Source organism: Siphateles boraxobius, unplaced genomic scaffold (genome assembly GCF_051911475.1).
Source record: "Siphateles boraxobius isolate OS27281-9 unplaced genomic scaffold, OSU_SipBor_1 2, whole genome shotgun sequence".
Lineage (NCBI taxonomy): Eukaryota > Metazoa > Chordata > Actinopteri > Cypriniformes > Leuciscidae > Siphateles > Siphateles boraxobius.
Genome location: NW_027508810.1, coordinates 1721214 through 1742734, shown reverse-complemented (window position 1 = coordinate 1742734; position 21521 = coordinate 1721214). Strand labels below are relative to the sequence as shown.

The 21521-nt window shown below is 43.4% G+C and overlaps 1 protein-coding gene and 1 long non-coding RNA gene across 2 annotated transcripts; both read left to right on the top strand.

Annotated features, from left to right (window-relative positions):
- Positions 1-560: 560 nt before the first annotated feature.
- LOC143744263 (E3 ubiquitin-protein ligase TRIM35-like) lies at positions 561-7257 on the top strand. Its single transcript, XM_077235652.1, has 6 exons — positions 561-1161; positions 4938-5033; positions 5148-5378; positions 5496-5518; positions 5600-5718; positions 6096-7257. Exons 1-6 carry the CDS (start codon positions 766-768, stop codon positions 6638-6640), a joined length of 1410 nt encoding a protein of 469 aa, XP_077091767.1. The 5' UTR covers positions 561-765; the 3' UTR covers positions 6641-7257.
- Positions 7258-12145: 4888 nt separating this feature from the next.
- Positions 12146-17596, top strand: LOC143744239 (uncharacterized). The gene is made up of 3 exons (XR_013205819.1): positions 12146-12511; positions 12773-17290; positions 17450-17596. It is a non-coding gene; the product is annotated as an uncharacterized LOC143744239 (long non-coding RNA).
- Positions 17597-21521: the final 3925 nt, after the last annotated feature.

The window sequence follows — 21521 nt, the reverse complement described above, 5'->3', positions numbered from 1 at the left end:
TATATATATATATATATATATATATATATATATATATATATATATATTACATTTAAAAAATATATTCTTTATATTTTATGTTTTGTTTTTATGTTTTGTTTTTATGTCTTATATTTAGAAAGCCAAAACTTAAGAGTTTACAGTTGAAGACTTAGAATTACTCAGATTAATAATATGGATAAATATAAGACATAAAAACAAAACATAAAAAAATGGCAGAAATAGGAACAGTAGTATGCTAGTATGATGTTCTGAATTCAGCAACTGATATTTTCAATCCCCCCCCCCCACCACACACACACACACACACACACACACACACACACTGACGGTCTATCTGTAAATATGCCTAAATATATATTTTAGTAAACTTATTTTGTTTTATAGTATTAAATTATTTTATAATGTTTTTTTATGCTACAGACTCTCACTTGATTCAGTTCTTTGTTTCCAGAATATGCTTGACAGCACAAATAAAATAAAGATAAAACTATATAACCAGTCTGTCATCTGAAACTCCACCCTCTTACAAAACCTACCAGGAAGTGACGTCATTTTTTCTGCCTTTCATTTTTACTGAAAGCTAAAACGAGTCAGAGTTGTGAAAAACAGAGGAGGACACTTTATATTAGGCCTATAGCATTTTTGTTTATTTCTAAATGAACCCAGATGAGATTTTAACTGTAATTGTTATTTACTCTTTAAACCAAAGTTCAGAAAGTGGAAGTAAATTGTAGATCATTGGATCTTTTACAAGACGAGGAAATGGATTCAAAATCTGTGGAAGAGCTTTCTTGTCCTGTTTGCTGTGAAATCTTCAAGGTTCCTGTTATTCTGTCCTGTAGTCACAGTTTCTGTAAAGAGTGTTTACAACAGTTCTGGAAAACTAAGGAATCTCAGGAGTGTCCTGTCTGCAGGAGAAGATCCTCAAGAGATGATCCACCAGTTATTCTCGTATTAAAAAACTTGAGTGATTCATTGATAAAGGAGGGAAATGAGAAACGTTCATCAGGATCTGAGGAGATCTGCAGTTTACACAGTGAGAAACTCAAACTCTTCTGTCTGGAGGACAAACAGCCTGTGTGTTTAGTGTGCAGAGACTCAGAGAAACACACCAATCACACATTCAGACCCATCAGTGAAGTGTGTTCATCTTACAAGGTAAGACTCGTCTCTCATTTCATATGCTGAAACAGTATTTGTGTAGCTACACAATAGATCAGTATTTATTTTTGCTCAGACTAAATCTCTATGATTTACTACTGAAATTCTGCATTAAGCTTCAACTGCTCTGATGTTCAAATCTTCTTGAATGTAACAGCATTGGGACCAAACATGTTATGAAAAAAATGGATATGTCATGGGTTATTAATTTTTTTCTGATGTCTAGTTCCCTTTCAGTCGATAACGTCGGACGTAGTCGACGTCGACTGAATGTGGATCGCGTCAGAGAGCCAATGTTCGTTGAGCAGAAATGCTCCTGTAGTTCAGTGAATTTATCACACTCAAGTGTTGAGCAGAAATGCTCCTGAAGTTCAGTGAATTTATCACACTCAAGTGTTGAGCAGAAATGCTCCTGAAGTTCAGTGAATTTATCACACTCAAGTGTTGAGCAGAAATGCTCCTGAAGTTCAGTGAATTTATCACACTCAAGTGTTGAGCAGAAATGCTCCTGAAGTTCAGTGAATTTATCACACTCAAGTGTTGAGCAGAAAATGCTCCTGAAAGTCAGTGATCTTCACATGTTGTGTTGAGCAGTGCTCCTGTCTTTTTGCGCCCGTCGCTTGCACCTACGGTGCCAAGTCAGGAGGGAGCAGGTCTTCATAGTTGCCCCTTATTGGCCCAACCAGACCTGGTTCCCATCGACAGCCTTCCTGACTTCCCCTGAACACTTTTTCAGGAACGGGGCACGATGGCACCCACGTTCTACCCCTGGAGATGCTGGCGGTCTTACGTCTGAACGCGGAGGTTCAGGTGGCTATCACAGGAACATGTGATAGTTACCATCACTTCTGCGAGCACCCCCTGAAAGAGGTGGTGTGCTTACGCCTTTAGAAGTGGAACCTAGTCGTTGAGTGTGTCTTCTCTCCGTGAGGAAATCCTGAAAGCTTTCGATCATTTCAGTGCTCTCTTTCCTGCAAGATGGGTTGGAGTAGGCTGTTTCCTCCACCCTCGAAATAATGTTGCCTCTGTATTTTTGACGCTCATCATGATGCAGAAGCGTGGGAAGCACGTCCTGATCGTCAGGTTCCTGAGGGGGCAAGGTAATGTAAATCCTTGCATCCTTCTTTATCCTCTTGGTCATTATCTCTGGTGCAACTGCACTGCAGAGACCGCCCCTGAGCCACTGCAGGCAGTGAGTTTAAAATTCTGTTAAATCAGTTCTCCTGCTCGCATGGTCTCTACTAGAGGGTAGGGACTTGCTCGCTTTCGGTCAACGACTTGTGCCTGGAGTTTAGGCCGGCTAACTGTCACGAGCTCAGACCCCAGACTGAATTGTGCCCAAGGTTCCAACCTCTCCCGTAATAGGAGTAGGTGGTGAGCCTGCAAGGGCTGCCCCGGAGGAGGCAGACCCAGCCCTGGCTTTCTCTGTCCGTCCGCTTCATAGCGTTTAGACGTGTACAGAATGCAAGCCTTAGACCTCAGACCAGCTCTTATCTGTTAGGAATTCAGCAGAAAGGGAAAGCTGTTTCGAAGCAAAGTTGGCCCACTGATGGTGGCTGCCTTCATTTCGTTGAAAAATTCCGTTATGCTCATGTCCACTGAGGTGTTGAGCTCCTCTGTAATGAGTATTTGCTCCGCCTGGGTGTTGACAGAGTGCTTTGCTGACAGATTTTAGAGCTGGGGGCTGGGCGACACCTAGTTTGAACCGCTGCTTCCCGTGGGCTCCCTTCTCATAAAGCCAGTTTCACCGTGAGCCCGGTTCAAGTGTTGGCTTGCTGCGCCATTCCCCTCCTATGGACTGGATACGTGCGCCTTTCTACTCCAGTTGAGTTCCCTGAATCCGAACCCTGTTGAGTTCCTCCACACCCCTCTGACGTCGGACGTGCGGAACGTCTTGTGTTAGGCCTACCACTCGTAAGCAGTGTGGAACCTGTGTTAGGCTGGGTCCATATGTTGCGGTCCCTACGGTGATCCCATATGTGTATTCTTCCACGATACGGCTCCCTACGGCGAGCCCGTGTCTTCCCTCGACAGAGTCTCTCTGCCGTCACTGTCCGGTGAGTCTCACCCCGTCTTAGGCTGGAGCCACCCCAGTGACATTCCATATGTCATACTGCCCGGTCATCCGCCCAGTTCATATGTGTATTCTCCACATTACCTCCCTTCGGGTAGGTACCTCCCTTCCGCAGCGTCCCTTCCTTCCAATGTACGGGAACGCTTTCCCAGTGGTCCTGTAGGAAGAGCAGTGACTTCCCTGGCCTAAGCCCTGTCCTTCCCCGCCTTAAAATTGCGGGGGCATCAGGAGGCTTTTGTCTAGGCACTGGAAGGTGGCAGCTTTAGTGGCGTTTCAATGTCTTTCCCCATTCAGTCGACATCGACTACGTCCGACATTATCGACTGAAAAGGAATGTCCTGGTTGAATATGCAAACCACCGTTCCCTGAAGGAGGGAACGGAGGACGTAGTCCCCTTGCCACTACCACTGGACCACAGCTGACTCCGGGTTACGCTCGGCTCCTCAGCAAAAAAGCAACTAGTGCGTGCATCCACTTCCGTATTTATACCCACGCCAAGTGTGTGTGATGCGAATCACGCACGCCAATTCCATTGTCTCGTTTAATAGTACTCAAAGAACATTGGCTCTCTGACACGATCCCCATTCAGTCGACTTCGACTACGTCCTACGTGGGTTGCATACGCAACCAGGACGTTTCATGTTTAGCAGCTCCCCGTTATGTTTATTAGTCTTCCCTGGTGCTTCCTATTAGCCACACCCTCTTGTTATCTTGTTTGCCCTTGTATTTAAAGGGGCATTCGCCAACTCTAGCTATTTCTTCACTGATTTTCACTTTTGTTGTCCCATGTTTTGTCAACGAGCTCCCCCTACAGCTGTGAGGCGTATATTTCACAACAATGTTTCTACCGCTGCTCATGTTCATTTGTTATTATCGGAGCCGGCCAACTTTATCGTGTGGAGATATGTTTACCGAGGTGGGTAAAACATCATACACATTGAGGGTGGCGTGTGTGTTTATGTCGAATTGCCGAAAAGCAGTTTGTGTTTCTCGCTCGTTCTTGCTTCTCACGAGACTTCCTATTTCCAACTTACCGGGACGTTAATCCCCAAGATTTAAGGTTGGTTTTCCGCCTAGGAACGTTGGGGGGAGCGGGGAAAGTCACCATTCTCGCCAGAAGAGGTTATTAAACCATCCAAATGATTTCTAAACGGTTTTATTAAGTTGAAATAGTTGCCGAATGCCCCTTTAAGCCTGTGTGTCTATTTCAGTCTTGGAGTCCTTAATGTTGTATGCTGGTTGTTCTGTTCCCTAGTCCTGTTTCCTGAGTCTGAGTTTATGTTTGTATAGTTTGAGTTTGTGTAAATAAAGAAATGCTGCAAATGGATCCTACTTCCTCGTCTGCTTCAACCACCCGTGACAAAGACACACCAAAAAGTGATTGATACTAACATTCTTTCTCTTTCTGTATTTGTATTTAAACAACCTCAAATATATAACTGCATGGATATAATAATCAAGAATTGACATTTGCAAAAAACACATTTGTTTGCCGAAAACATCATATTCTTGATGTTCATCCTTTCCAAATTAAATCATTAAAAAATATAAATTATGTCCTCCAATTTTAAGACATAAATGCTTCCTGAGAATGACCCATTCAACATATAAATAATATAACAATAAAAACATCCAAACATAAAATATTTAAACCTCTTAAAGCTGCATAAGTTTCACAGATTTTCATCTTAACCTGTAGGAGGAATTTAATACAGCACTGACATCCTTACTAAACAACCTCGAACATGGAAAAGAAATGAAGAAAAAGTGTGATGAAACAATTGAACACATCACGGTGAGGATGTATAAAGAGTTAAATACTCAACATTCACACACAGAGTTTATTATTGACATTAGTGGATTGTGTGTTCATACAGAGCTGACTGAAGTGAATGTGATTTGATTTCAGTCTCAAACTGAGCACACAGAGCGTCAGATTAAAGAAGAGTTTGATAAGCTTCATCAGTTTCTCAGAGACGAAGAAGAAGCTACAATCACTGCACTGAGGGAGGAAGAGGAGCAGAAGAAGCAGAGGATGAAGGAGAAGCTGGAGGAGATGAACACACACATCTCAGCTCTTTCACACACAATCAGAGACATGGAGGAGATGATGAAAGACAATGACGTCTCGTTTCTAAAGGTGACAGATCAATCTGGCTTCATTCTTTGTGCATAAAACAACTTGTATAGAGAGACTCATTGACATTGAGAGTGTTTGATAAGATATTAAAATGTTTTCAAACTCTATATTTTCCAGAACTATAAAGTCACGATGGAAAGGTAAGTGAGCTGCTCGTATCTCTTCTCTCAGTGGATCTAAACTCAAATTCACTGCAGTTCTGACTCCTGAATGTTCCTCAGAGTCCAGTTCTCACAGCCGGATCCACGGATGAGTTCTGGAGCTTTGATTCATGTGTCGCGTTATCTGGGTAACCTGCCGTTCAGAGTCTGGAAGAAGATGCTGGAAACTGTCCAACACAGTGAGTCTCGCTGATCTGACACAGTGCAAAAGATAGTTCAGATATAAACACACACAACATCAACATTTGATAGAAATATATTTAATAGTTACTTGAATTTCTAAGTGAATCTGAACTGTATATCAGAAAACCATCAGATCATACAGTGAACTCATAATGAAAGTCTATTCCTCATGGTCAATGTTTATGTATTAGGATACAATAGTGTTTATTGAATACTGATATTAAACCTGAAGCCTCAATCCATTCTGACAGTAACTGAGAATCCATTGTAATGATTTATTAACCCTTTCAACAAAGTCTTTATATGTGTTTTACATTTACATTTCTAATACAATCATATTTCATCCTGTAATCTGATGTTATTGTCTTTGCAGCTCCATTGACTCTGGATCCAAACACAGCACATCCTCGTCTCACACTCTCTGCTGATCTGACCAGTGTGTCGTTCAGTGATGTATATAAAACACTTCCTGATAATCCAGAGAGGTTTGACAGTTATGCATGTGTCCTGGGATCTGAGGGCTTTAACTCAGGAACACACTGCTGGGATGTGGAGGTTGGAGACAATACATACTGGATTCTTGGAATAACCACAGCATCAAACCAAAGGAAGGGATTGGATTTCTTTGAGTCTAATGTCTGGTATATGGAGTACATAAACAGCAAATACAGCTCAGAATCCCCAGAGCAACCCTTCACTGTCTTCACTGTTAAACAGAAGCTTCAGCGTGTGAGAGTTCAGCTGGACTATGACAGAGAAACAGTGTCATTCTCTGATCCTGTAACTAACACACATTTACTCAAATTCACAACCACCTTCAATGACACTGTCTTTCTATTTGTATATAATCGCTGCACAACTTCTCCTCTGAGGATCTTACCAGTTAAAGTGTTTATAACAGCAGAAAATCACAGTTAAAAAAACAAAAAAACCCCCCCAAAAATAACTACTTTATTTCAACTATTCATTTCCTTCTATGTGGGCCTCGAGTGAGTTCACTAGTGTAATAGCGTAGTGCTTCTGTGTTGTACGGCACACGTATCACACACATGACCAGCGTCGGCCAATAGTGAGCCTACAATGTGCAAGAATGTGAACAAGTCGGAAGTCAACAGCACATATATGCCAGAATGTAAAATTAGTTATTTTATGGATTTAAAAATGATCCATTTTTGTTTTTCCTTTACAAATGAATTCAAAATTACCACCTATCTTCTAGTAGCTACAAATGCATTGTGTGTAGCGGCCCCTTGGATTTATTGATCAAGACGCAGAGAGTTTCAAACGGGTGTTGATTTATTATTCCTCTCAACGTGCACCATGCACCATGAACACCGTGAAAACTACAGAATAAAACAGAAGAAATACAAAATGCTTCCATGTAGTTTCACAAATAATTGCACAGAAATTGTGTTCACATATTAATCATGTTTACACACAATACAAATAATTTTAACTAACAACCAATATGAATATGAAATGTTTTTTAAGCTTTTATGACAAATAAATATCACATGCTTTTGAATGAAATACAATATAATTGTTCACAGAGATAATATTGCTTGTATATTGATGACGTGCAATTAACCCATAAACAAATGAAGCAAAGAGATTTTCTTTTCCCTAAAATCCCTTCTGATAATAATAAACTAGACACATTTTTCTTTCATACCTCATTCCGCTCTCCAAGGACGCTAATCAAATAGTTTCCGCCATCAGCTATCGTGCTCTCTAGCTTGACACTCTCACAGTTCGTAGGTCAGTTTTTTAGCGTTCTTCCAACGACGCGTGAGCACCACATTGTGAAGAGAAAGTAGTAGGAAGTTTTGCGTCACAAAAAACAGAAGAAGAAGAAAAAAAAACGGCGCTTTTCAAAATAAAAGCAGACCAGGCAAGGAGACACTGTAGAACTACAATGTCTTATTAAAATATAAATATAATACTATGTAGGAGAACATTAATGCAATTTATCAGACATTTACACAGTGCTCACATGCTAAATGTCTCTTTTCTTATACACAGTGCACACTTTTGTAGTAAATTGTGGACGTGTGATTGTTGCATAAAGATTATGCTTGAATTTTATCCATAGCCTTTACAAGGACAGGTAACGTTAACCCTCAAATGTGTTTGCATTACAATAATGTGGTACAGGTATTCTAACAAAACTGACAGAATCTATTTACATATTGTAAATGTTTACTATAACTTATGGGATGATCTGGGGTGTTTTGTTTATTTCAACTTAAACTATTTGTATTGTTGTTTTTTAATTAATTTGCTTTTTTGCATAAAGAACTGCTTCTTCAGCTCTTGGATGTTAAACATTGTCAAAAGAAAAATCATCCGTGTTTTAACTTAGGGGCCGCTAACACGACACCGTTCTAATAGAAAACCTTTAATGCGATCCAGCCGCTCATTTGTATAAAACAGTGCCTGGTGGCTCTTAGAATTTTAAGCGTACTTCCGCGTAGCCACGTGAATCGGAATAATCCCGACAACGTTTAATCAGTACAGAGGAAGCCTTCACAGGGAAGAGACTAGTTGACACTTCAGGACTGCGTTGTCATCGTGTCCAGGTGCAGGCCCTTCATCAGATCCGGATACGGCCTGGATCCGGCGGACTGCGGTAAACCTTGGGATAAACAGAGAGACTAATATTAGTGTAGACGCCATCCTTCTTATGATGTACCAAGTACATCAGGATTTATGGGATGTGTTCCCGGTTCCGGCCGATCTAAACTATGCAGCCTAACATTGAATTATAGAAGTCTATAATGTGTTGTGTGTATGCTAAGCCAAAGAGATGTGTTTTTAGTGTAGATTTGAATTGACAGACTGTGTCTGCTTCCCGAACAATGTTAGGAAGATTGTTCCAAAGTTTTGGTGCTAAATAGGAAAAGGATCTCCCGCCAGCAGTCGATTTTGATATTATAGGCATTATCAACTGGCCAGAATTTTAGATGGCAATAGACGTGAAGGACTATAATGCGTTAAGAGCTCGCTCAAGTACTGGGGAGCTAAACCATTTAGTGTTTTATAAGTCATCAGCAATATTTTCAAATTTATACGATGTTTAATAGGGAACCAATGCAGTGTTGACAGAACTGGGCTAATATGGTGTAATGAGGATGCAGAGGCAGAGTGAGAATCCATGTGCGGAAGTTTATTAAAGATAGTCACCATAAACAAATACGAGAAGGCAGGCCGCGTGTCAGAAGCAAGGTAGCAGTCAGATAGGTTAGCATCCAGTGGGGAAATCCAAAAGGCATAAGTCAGTAGCCAGGCAAGGGGTCCAAGCAGAAACATCAGTTCAAACAGGCAACCAAAACAAAGGGATAATCCAGGGATCGATAAACAGAGAATCAGGCAAGATCATACACAGGCAGACAGGCAATGGAAAATGGTCAAAACGCTTGGTAAGGCAGGTTAACTGACAATACTTCGCAAATGTGTGCAAGCATGGTCTCTGGTTAAAAAGGAAGGCAAACAGGAAATGAGTGTAGAAGAAGCAGAGGGCGTGGATCACAGTCAGTACTCCTTCTGCTGGTTAGGCATTACATATGGTCATACTTCCTGGTTCTGGTAAGAACTCTAGCAGCTGCATTTTATGTATTAAACGTGAAGGGAAACCACCCAGTAGAGCATTACAATAATCTAGCCTTGATGTCATGAACGCATGAATCAATTGTTCTGCATTTTTCATTGAGAGGATATGACGTAATTTAGATATATTTTTAAGATGAATAAAATGCAGTTTTACACTAGACACGTGACTTTCAAATGAAAGATTGGTATCAAAGAGCACACCCAGGTTCCTAACTGACGACGAGGACTTGGCAGAGCAGCCATCAAGTGTTAGACAGTATTCTAGGTAATTATGCAAGGAAGTTTTTTGTCCAATAATTAGAATCTCTGTTTTTCAGAATTAAGTAGTAGGAAATTACTAGTCATCCAGTTTTTTATATCAGCTATGCATTCCGTTAATTTTGTGGATTGGTAAGTTTCGTAAGGGCGTGAAGAAATATAGAGCTGAGTATGATCAGCATAACAGTGAAAACTAATGACATGCTTCCTAATGATATCTCCTAAGGGTAGCATGTACAGAGTGAACAGCAACGGTCCTAGTACTGAGCCTTGTGGTACACCATACTGAACTTTTGACAGATAAGACATCTCTTAATTTACTGCTACAAACTGATAACGGTTAGATAAATATGATTTAAACCATGCTAGTGCAATTCCACTAATGCCAACATCATTTTCGAGTCTATTTAAAAGAAAGTTGTGGTCGATAGTGTCAAATGCAGCACTAAGATCGAGTAGCACTAATAGAGAGATACAACCACGATCAGATGATAAGAGCAAATCATTTGTGACTCTAATGAGAGCTGTCTCAGTACTACGATATAGTCTAAATCCTGATTGAAAATTCTCACAGATACCATTTCTTTCTAAAAAGGAAAGTAGTTGTGAGGATACTGCCTTTTCTAGTATCTTTGACAGAAAATGTAGATTTGAGATCAGCCTGTAATTGACTAATTCTGTAGGATCAAGTTGCGTTTTTTTAACAAGCGGTTTAATCATAGCCAGCTTAAAGGTTCTACGTACGTATCCTAATAACAAAGATGAATTAATTATATTAAGAAGCGGAAATATGACCTCTGGAAGCATCTCTTTCAATAGTTTAGTCGGTATAGGGTCTAACATACATGTTGTCGATTTATATGATATAACGAGTTTATAAAATTCACCCTTTCCTATAGCAATGAATGAATGAAATTTTTCATCAGTGAAACTACATTGCACTGTCTGATGCGATACTGTAGTAGACAGTTGCATATAGGGCTGGGCTAAACGGTTATTTTTTAAACGATTAATCTAGCGATTATTTTTTAGATGCATCGATTAATCTAATGATTCATTTTTCAGTCCGATTCGATTTCAATTTGATTCGATTATCGATTATCTGCCCATTAATTGACTAATAGCAATTTAGACATGTTGATTTACATATCTGAATGAAAAAAAAACATGAATTCCTTAACATTGCAATATATGTTCATTGCTTTTAAAATTCCAAAGTAAAAGACTATACAAGTGCAAAGTAATGCATTATTAGTCAGAGGTAGCATTCAATAAAACCTTGAAGCCTTGAAAACACATAGGCAAAGCTTACTGAAAAAAAGTGCAATCTGTCATGACACATTGAAGAGCCACAAAATAGTAGGCTGATTTATGGATTAATTTTCTTTGACTGACCAAATTTGAAAGTTGAGACTTTATTAAATGTTATCTTCTTGGTCCTGTCTGTCAGCACGTTGTCAGTGTCCTCTATGTATTTTTCACGACATTAATAGTTATAAGCGCATACTTGCAGCAGTCTCGCATGCGCTTAGAGCTCCTGTGAATTGCACGTATAAAATGAAGGAACAACCTCGATCCATCAGGAAACGCCACATAGGTCGCAGCATTTCACTGCGCTTCATGACATTTTTTCCTTTTGTGCGAAGAAGCCGTTCGCTGGAGATGTGTTAAAAGATAGCGGAGTGCATTCATGATTATTAGGCTGCCGGTATAATAATCATCCTGGCGCCGGGTCTGAGTGAGTAATTTACTCTTTAAAATAAATACTTTATTTTACTCATTTAAGACTGCTCTTATGAAGACACTCAACAAAACGGACAGTTTGGCATAATTTGTGTGTTATTTGTCCCTGAAAGAGAACTCGATACTGACGCACATTTTTCTGTGGGTTGTGTGTGTGTGCATACTTTAGAGGAACGAGTGCGAAACGCCTTGCACTTCTGATAGTCTGAGGAGCCACTCGTGTTGCTACTACTCTCTGGCGCCGCCATCTTTGTTTCGAATCAATCGGTGCGCATATTTTGCGTCGACGTATTTTTCAGCCCTGCTGCACGGGCTCTACTACAGCCGGAACCGAACAATGTTCAGTGTTCTCTAAGCTAATCACATCCAAAGTAGTATCTAAAGCCCTTGTACTCTTACAATTAACCTCAGTTAAAGTTTGGATGCGTGTCTCTAGTTCTGAAATCTTCTCCGTCAGCCTGACTATCTCCCTGCATTTATCACATGTAAATCCTGTGCTGACAGAGAAGGCTATGCATCAGTGGTTGTCAATCCTGGTCCTGGGGACCCACAGCTCTGCACATTTTATATGTCTCCTTTATCTGACACACCCAGTTTAGTTCAGAGCTCTTTCCTAACGAGATGATGATCTGAATCAGGTGTTTTAAATGAGGGAGACATACAAACTGTCCCCAGGACCAGGATTGAGAACCACTGCTCAATGAAGTGCAAGTGACAATAAGAGGAGAAGATGACATGACTCGCCGTATTTGTTTGAATGACTGATACTCACCACAGTTGATTGATGTATTGGTAAAATGCGCTAGCGAGCGAGCCCGCAAGCAAAATAAATAAATAAATAAGCGCACTGATGGCACAGTAACAGGCTAGCGAAATACTAGCGTGTTGTGTAAGCAACGATTTAGATTGAAGCTAGCGATGTAAAGTTAATATGTGATATTGAGTAAATTATATTTAGCAGTATAAACAACAGGAAATGCTAGTAAATAAGGATTCAAAACAGAAATATATACAAGGCTTACAGACGCAAACCAACTCAGCAGCAGCAGCAAGGCAGACAGGAGCAATCGAGCAACAGACGAGAAACAGGAACTGACGCGTTCCTGAACTGACGCAAACTGAGTTGCGAGGCAACTGACCTCGCTCTTCGAGCGACGAAAGAAACTGCACGTTCAGTCGGTCAGGCGATGTCCAACTTGGTGGTCTAGGAGTGCCACATTTGGCTCAACCTGGCGGACATGAGGGACACCGATAAATAACGGTTCCTAGATGCCCCTCTCTCCCATGGTGGGTTATTCGGCGACGCAGTCGAGAGCTCCGCCCAACAGTTCTAGGCCGCCCAGAAGCAGGCCGAGGCCATCCGACACATCCTGCCCCGGCGGACCGCTGCTGCTCACACCCGTCCGCCAGCCGCAGACCCTCTCTCCGCTCGTCGCCGAGGTCGACCTCCTGTGGCGTCCTCCACTCCCGCGAAGCCTCAGCAGCAGCCACCATCCAGGCCTCAGCGTGGAGCAAGCCGCAGGAAGTCGACCACGCCCGTCCAGGCCTCTGCCAAACCAGGAGGTAAGCGGAGGTGCAAACGACCCTGAGACGGGTGACCCAGAGGTGGATCATGTAGCTCTTCAGGAGATGGTGAACGCGCTGCTCCCCCGGTGCAGGGCCAGGCGGATAATCTTTTGTTTCCTTTTCTTTTTGTTCCGCCACTGACCCATGGGCCACACACAATTTCAACAAAACAACAATTTCTGAAACCTCTGGGTCCCAACAGGGCACGCTTAGCAGTCGATGATGCTATGCCTTGTCACCCTTAAGCCCCTCTTTCATTGCCGGCGAGCAGCAGTGGCTGTGTTCCGGACGCACTCAGCTACGCGATTCAGTTCGCCCGGCGTCCCCCTGTGTTCAAGGGGATTCTGTTCACCCGTGTTCTAGTGGACAGTGCCCCTGTGTGTAGATCTGTTTGCCGCCCCAGACAAGTCTCACTGCCAGTTGTTCTACTCCCTGACTGAGGGGACCATCGGCACAGATACTCTGGCACACAGCTAGCCCCCGGGCCTACGCAAGTATGGTCCCTGGACGGGACAAGGAGGTTCTAGGTGACCTACCCCCAACAGTAGTTGACACCATCACTTCCGTTGGAGCCCCCTCAACAAGGCGCCTCTGCATATCACGATGCAGTTGAAGGTAAGTCACTGGGAAAGCACAACCTGATCGTCAGGTTCCTGAGGGGGGCGAGGAGACTAAATCCTCCTCGTCCACTTTCTATACCCTCTTGGGATTTCTCTCTGGTCCTTTCGGCTCTTCAGAGACGACCATTTGAGCCTCTGCAATCAGCTGAGTTATGTCTTGTAAAACAGTACTCCTGGTTGCATTGGCCTCCATCAAGAGGGTAGCATTTTCGGTCGACGAATCGTGCCTGGAATTCGGCCCGGCTGACTCTCACCTGATCCTGAGACCCCGCCCGGATACGTGCCCAAGGTTCCCAACCACTCCCTTCTGGGACCAGGTGGTGAACCTGCAGAAGGGGAAGGCTGTCTCCAAGCAGAGGATGGCCCACTGGATAGTGGAGGCCATAGGCATGGCTTACGAAGCCCAAGGCTTGCCTTGCCCGCCCGGGTTGAGAGCCCACTCCGTTAGGGGTGTAGCTTCTTCTTGGGTGCTGGCACACAGCGCCTCGCTGAAAGATATCTGTAGAGCTGCGGGCTGGGCGACACCTAACACGTTCGCTAGGTTTTATAGCCTACGTGTTGAGTCGGTTTCTTCCTGTGTGCTCGCTTCAACCAGCCGGTAACACCGAAGTTCCCGCTCTAGTCTCAGCTTGCTGCGCCACTCCCCTCCACATGGAGCGGATACGTGCGCTTCTTGCTCCAGTCGAGTTCCCCACTCAGGCGAACACTGTAGAGTTCCTCCGCACCCCTTCGGCAGTTGGACGTTGCGAAGCGTCCAACGCCAGGGCCTAGTGCTTGTATGTTTGTGTAACTTGTGCTAGGCTGGGTTCCATATGTTGTGATCTCTGCGGTGGTCACGAGGTGAGTGAAGTTTTTCACGCACGCCAACGTTCATTGGCTCGTTCTATAGACACTCGAAGTTGATAGGGCTCCCTGAAGTGATCCTAATTAAGTCATCACGTCGACGTTATGTCTCCTGTTCTCTCCTTCAGGGAACGAGGGTTAAATTAGAAACCGAGACGTTGTCCAGGATGCCCCTTTGCCAGAAAGTGAGAGCTCTGGCATTTGCTGGCCAATAATAATGCTTAAAAATAGGAAGGCCGAGGCGATGGGGTTTTAAGCCCCCAACGTCGTCTTCAAGGCAGCGCTGCATGGCGCTGCATCCCCCTACAGTTTCAGCCAATCACAGCACTGGCGCTAGATTTCAACGAGCGCTTGACTCCTTCTGCAGTGAAGCCATTCGCCTCAACGTTGGTAAGGTGAGTAGCCTAGATATCGTAAGATAGGAATGTGACTGTATTTGAATTCATTTTGAAATGGTTACATGTGCTTTGAGTAAGGCTGTAGACAAAACTTTTTTTTTTCTTGGCTGAATGGCCACCTCAGCTAGCTAGCTAATGAACTGTCAACACCAATGGTAGCTTTACCTAACAATTTTAAGCCAAGATTAGCTAAAATATGGTCAGTCTGTTATAATAGCTGGTAGTGGTGAGCATTGAAGTTGTGTTGGCAGGTACTACTTTTAAACTTATCAGTGGATATTAAAGATATGGTTTAGCGCTAGCTAACTTCCAGGCAGCCAATTCATTTGTTGAGCAGTTGGGAGAGCGACTGAGAGGTGCTATGTGCGTAGGCATTAGCCTGTATGTTTCCCAGTCTGCTTATTTGAACAAGTGCGACACAACCTAGCTTTAAGTGAGGTGCACATGGTATGAAGCATGGTTGAGTGGTTGTCTTTCAGATTGTTTACAAGCTAACTGATAAGCAGCGACATCCTTTATGATATCTGCTAGACATCTGGACATGGTAACTGAGAGGATACCAAGACAAGGAGACTGACTTCAAGGCTGTTTTATAATACCTGTTGAACTATAGATAACTGGAAGACTCCTTGTAGTAGGTTAAGACAGACCACTTCCAACTAGCTCTGTAAGACTTGCTGCCTCTGAAGTAGCCTGGAGATAACTGGAAGGCATCCAGGTTACAGCTAGGCACAGACAGACTGACTCGGCTGGTTACCTCTGAGGCAAGGGTGTTGAATTGTAGATATGTATTTTGCTAAGTAACTCTAATCCAGTTGTTAGATAACTGGGAGGCAAGTAGATATACAAACTGACTTCTGCTGCTTTGCAAAACTAGCTTCATCCACTTGTTAAGTTCAGATAACAAGGCATTTTAAATAATTGCCTTCCATTGACATAACTGGGAGGTAGCCACATCATTTGAATAATTTGATATTTAACTGCATACCCTGCGTACCCTACTGTTTTGCCTCTCTTTTTATTATGTAGGTCTATTTATTGGAAAAGATGCATGTGGTCACACGAGGTATATTTTAGGGTCATTCTAAATTACACTATCAATTTACCATTTTTAAAGTCCCATTGTGTTTATGGGGAGAACATGTAAATCTATTCTTTCATGATGCATTATTCTTCAGTATTTGCGTACCATAAATGTCTATTCATTATCCATATCCCTTACATGTAATGACAGAACTGTTCTAAACCATACCTTGTAACGTCCTCCAGCAAAAGCAAGGAAAAGCAAGCAACATGATTCAAATGGCAGTAAGAAAGCAATTCTTCTTATTAACGCAAACAGCTCGCTCACGGGGTAAGGGGTGTGGTCTTCTTCGACTTTTCGATTTTTCATTGATGGAAACCCTGTAAATTAATCTAACTCACTATTTTTCAATTCATTATCTCACCCATCAATTAATTCATCCATTCATCTACCATTTTTGACCATCCATCTATCCATACTTTTACCAAAATGAATCAACCCCTATCTAGTCACTTCCAGCTATTCATCTCCTTTTTTTTTTTCTTTTTTTTTTTTTGGAAAAAAACCCTGCTGTTTTTGAAAAACGCTGTTTTTTTTCTGGACAGCGAAACAGTCCAGAATCCAAATATTTCATAGATCACCTCTGGTGACCACTCCACTGGCCCTCCAGCCCCACCCCTGTCTCCAAGGACACCCCAGGACCGTCTGGTCACCTGCTCCTGCGGACCTCGAACTACATCCCCAGGTTGCACAAGACCCCAAACCAGATCCCCAGGGTGCACAAACCCCGTACCAGATCCCCAGGACGCACAAGACCCCGAACCAGATCCCAAGGATCCACAAGATTCCAGGCCAGATCCCCAGGATGCACAAGACCCCAAGCCAGTTCCCCAGGGCACACAAGACCCTAAGCCAGATCCCCAGGGCGCACAAGACCCCGAACCAGATCCCCAGGATGCACAAGACCCCGAACCAGAACCCAGGGGCGCACAATACATCAAACTACATCTCCAGGTTGCACAAGACCCCAAACTAGATCCCCAGGTTGCACAAGACCCCGAACTAGATCCCCAGGGCGCACAAGACCCTGAAGACCCCCAGGACCCCAAGGACACCCAGGCTTATGGTACAGACAAATGGAGCTCGATAGAAACAACACATACCGCTCTGGGCTTTCATAGGAACAATGGAATGTCTGTAATTTTCTAGAACAACCTGACAGTGATTGCCAATCACAAGTTTGCAACAGCATATCGTTTTCATTTCTTGGATTTAGGCTCGTCATCACTCACTGGCCTCTGTTTTTAAATATGTCTGACAAAGGTACCCTGTATCTGTGGAGGAGGTGAAGAGGAGGACTGCTCCTCCAGAGATGATGTCCGTCAATACACTGACATCAATCCTCAGAATTAATAAAAATGAAAAAAGGAACCTGAAGGAGGAGCTGGAGAAGGTGGGAGTGGTCCTGTCACCCAGGTGACATCATTGTGCACCAGACTTACAGAGGGTACAGTTCTATTATTAACAGTTTTACATTAAATTTGGTTGAAAAGTTTGTTATGTTGCTATGTAGTTGGAAAAAAAATGCACTTTGACATAAAAGTGTATCGAAGGCTGTGTTCATTCTATTCACATCTATTTTCTGTTTTACCTTTTGTCATTCAAGGGGAAGCAAAGGACCTTTGCCAGTCGGTCGGTGTTCTTGCAGGCCAAGGGCATTAACTTTGAGGCCACTGACCCAACTGTGGCAATTGGGAAAGCGACAGAGTTAAAGTAAGCATTTGCACAAAAAAAAAAGTACTTTATACATCTGACTGCTCAGACAGGGATACAAAAATTTTATTTGAAGGGCTTAAAGGCACTGTGCCTGAATTCAAGCTTGGGCCAGTACATTTGACATTTGATAGATAGTATATAGTCATATATAATGACAATTTAATAATTTGAATGATTTCTTGCTTTAAGCTCTGTCAGTCTTGTAATGTGACGTCAATTACAATAGGTTAGAAGCTTCACTATGTTGATATAAATGCACAGAAAAAGCTATATACTGAGAACATTCAATGTCTCCCTCCAGATTTGCCTCAGGAGTTCCAGAGGAATGGCCAGGACTTCCACAACTTGAGCCATGGTCTGAGGCCAGGAATGGTTGACATTGTGGTGGAGATTTTGTCAAAATGCATAGATGACAATAAAAAAATGCAGTCATAACCCCCCTCCCCCTCCACATTTTTGCACAATTTGATGCATTTTTGCACGTTTCCAGTTATTCTTTTATGTAAGATTAATGGTTTTATAAAGAGTTATTGACATCTTTCAGAGTGTGTGTTTTTCATTTATCCTTTAACTAGGGTAGTTAGTATCAACACATTAGCCACTAGCCTCGGGCACCAATGAGCGAGCCCTGGCCAACCAAGGCAGCACTTAGTTAAAAAGACATCATCATACATTATATAGAACACACCATGTACAACATTAGACTGTATAAAATACCAAACAAAAACAGGAGACAGATATGAGCTATGAAAAAGTATTATTATTTATGGGTTCAAGGACATATTTCAAAGAAAACTGAATGAAGGTAACTTGTTCCTCATGTCTTTGGGATCTCAAGTAAAACATATATTACAAATATACAACAATAGCGTCTGTTAAGAAATTTGAACATAAACAAACAAAAACAGCAATGATATAAACAAACATATTCCCCACCCTTAACCCTAACCCCCCTATGTATCTCCACTCTGAGCAGAGTTCAGAACGTGCAACCCCTTTTTCTTTACCTTTAGGCTTAAAAGCTCTGTCATTATTTACAGTGTGGTTTTCTTTTTCTGGATTGTTTGTGCATTTGTGTGCACTTGCAAATTTCCTTTTTGTGGGTTCAATTGCTTTCCTGTATTTATGTAGCCTTTCTATCTTCATGTAACCCCTATCCACCAGCCATTTGCACTAGGCCAGAGTTCATTTTGATAAGGACCTGAGTTATTTTGTTTCTAAATGATCTTTTAACCCTGTCTTCTATTATAGATTAACCTCCAAGAAATCCCTTTATGCAAGCAGTCTGTTTACTTATAGCGCATGAGTTGTTTATAAATTACTTTTAAAATAAAAATAAATAAAACAAATAAAATGTCAAAAAAAACCTTTGTGATTGTCTCACTTTTAAATTATTTAATTAAATTAAATTTTAAATTGCAAATTATCCTTAATTTTGCATTAATTTAAAACGCATTGCTGCACAGAGCAGACCTAGGCAATGCAGCTGGCGCGCCTTAGTTGCTCTGTGGCAACTGCTGCAGCCTATCGATGGACTGTTCGTGATGTAAGGACCAATGAGGGCGCAGGCGCCCTCGAGCGTCACGTCCCTCCATAATGGGCGTGGCTTATGTCTATATAAGCCGAGTCCAGATAGGATGCTCTTTTGTTTTTCACACTGAAGCGAAACCAGAACGTAGCACAAGCACGGCAGGGTTACGCAACACTCATTCCCTCATCTAGAGAAAACCGAGGTTACGTTAGTAACTGAGAGTGTTCTCTTACGAGACTACTCTTGTGTTGCGTAAGCTAGCTTACGCTACGGGAACCCAATGTAAAACGCTGTGCGTGCTGAAGTGCCCACACATGGCCCCAAGGGTGTGCACCCGGGGAACCATACTAGTGAGTGATATTCAGACCAACGAGTAGTGGGCCTAAAATATATCATAATCCTATAACTATAGAAACCAGTGCTTATCACATAATCACAGACAGGAGGGACTGAAGTCGGCCTGAACTGTATAGCAACTGACTATTATAGCCTGTCAGTCAGGCATTAGACTGGAAACAGCTTAGCCTGCAGCACAGGAACTTCCAGGTTGTAAAACCTTATAAATGTAGATGAAGAGGCCCAGCCTGCCGCCCTACAAATATACTGGAGTGAAACACCACTGGACCAGGCCCATGAAGAGGCCACGCCTCTGGTCAAATGGGCTCTGATGCTTAAGGGGCATTGAAGGCCCTTAGACCTATAAGCCAGTGCGATAGCGTCAACTATCCACCTGGAAAGAGTCTGTTTCGAGGTGGCTAGCCCCTTGGTACAGCCACCGAACGAGACAAAGAGCTGTTCTGACTGCCTGAAAGCACCAGACCGCTCAACGTATATCCTCAACGTCCTGACTGGGCAGAGGAGATTAACGTCGCTTTCGCCGTCAGACCCTGGTAGGGCTGATGGGGAGATGACTTGGGGACTTATGGGACATAGCCGTGCCTTGGTTTTAGGACGGTTTTAGGGTCGTTAGGCCCAAACTCCATATACGCCGCGCTCACAGAGAGCGTGTGCAGGTCACCCACTCGCTTGACTGAAGCGAGAACCATGAGGAAAACGGTTTTAAAAGATAGAACCCGCAGGTCTACTGACTACAGGGGTTCAAAGGGACTGCTCCTCATAGCGTCCAGGACCGAGGAGAGGACCCAGAACGGAGCCATAGAGGGTCGAGGAAGGTTTAGTCTCCTAGCACCTCTAAGGAAATGAATGATAAGATCATTCCTTCCCAGTGACTGGCCAAGCAAGGGTTTCAAAAACGCTGTGATGGCCGCAACATACACTTTGAGCGTGGAGGGGGACCTGCCCTCATCAAGAAGCTCTTGTAGGAAGGAGTGGATCTCCGTAACGCTGCAGCGTTGTGGGTCTAGGTTTCGAGCTGAGCACCAGCTAGAAAACACTGACCACTTAGAAGCATAGAGCCGTCTAGTAGAGGGTGCCCTAGCTTGTGTAAAAGTATTAAGCACTCTCACTGGGAGATCAGCGGGTACCCGTTGATGGCCCATACGTGCAGAGCCCGTGTGTGCATATTCTGTACACACACACAAGTTGGGGCGCGGGTGCCAAATCGCGCCCTTGGCCTGAGAGAGGCGATCCTTCCTCACTGGAACATGCCACGGGGCCGTGCGCGCTAATTGATGTTTTATTAACAAGGTTCAGGAGGAACACGTTCTAATGATCAAACAATCAAGTCATTCCAACCAGCTGTCAGCAATCCGTAATCAACAGGTCCACTCAATCAGCATGAGTAAAGCCTATAAATATACGCAGTCGACTCATATTCCTCGACAGTTTTCAGAATTTGGTTTACCGTTTTGCTACGATGTCTCAAATGCAACTCTCACCGTCCGATGACGAGCTCAACCATGCTCCGGTTCCACCGCCGTCATCAGCTAGCCCCAGGACCACTTCTTCTCTGCCTGATACTGCCTCCGAGCCCCAGGCTTCATCTCGCGGGCGCCGGTCTGCATAAGCAACCCCTCGCACGCCAAGACGCCAAGGCTTACCCTCCACCGGCGAGGACTCCAGCTTTCTCCCCGGCGTCCTCCTATCGTTCGGCCGTACCGACGATTCCGCCTATTGGAAAGTGGACAGTCTTGAGTCTGAGACAAGCGCTGATGAATTCTGATATTCATTCAATAATATTCATCTGATATTATTGTCGAAAGCGCAATTATACAACTTGTACGTTACCTTGCAATCATCCAATCTCTCTCCTAAGTCGACCCCAGTTTCCAAGGCGCCAAGCAGGCCGGGCCAAACTCGGGAGGCCCCGAATTCGCCTCGCCCGACTCCGCCACCTTCTCGTACAAGATCCGGTTTTCCGCACGCATCAGCCCGCGGCACCAGGCCTTCTGCGAGCCTGGGCCGTGCCCCACATTCCACCACTGTGAGACCTCACTCGCCTCCTGCTTCAGCTCAGCTTTTCAGCACGGCG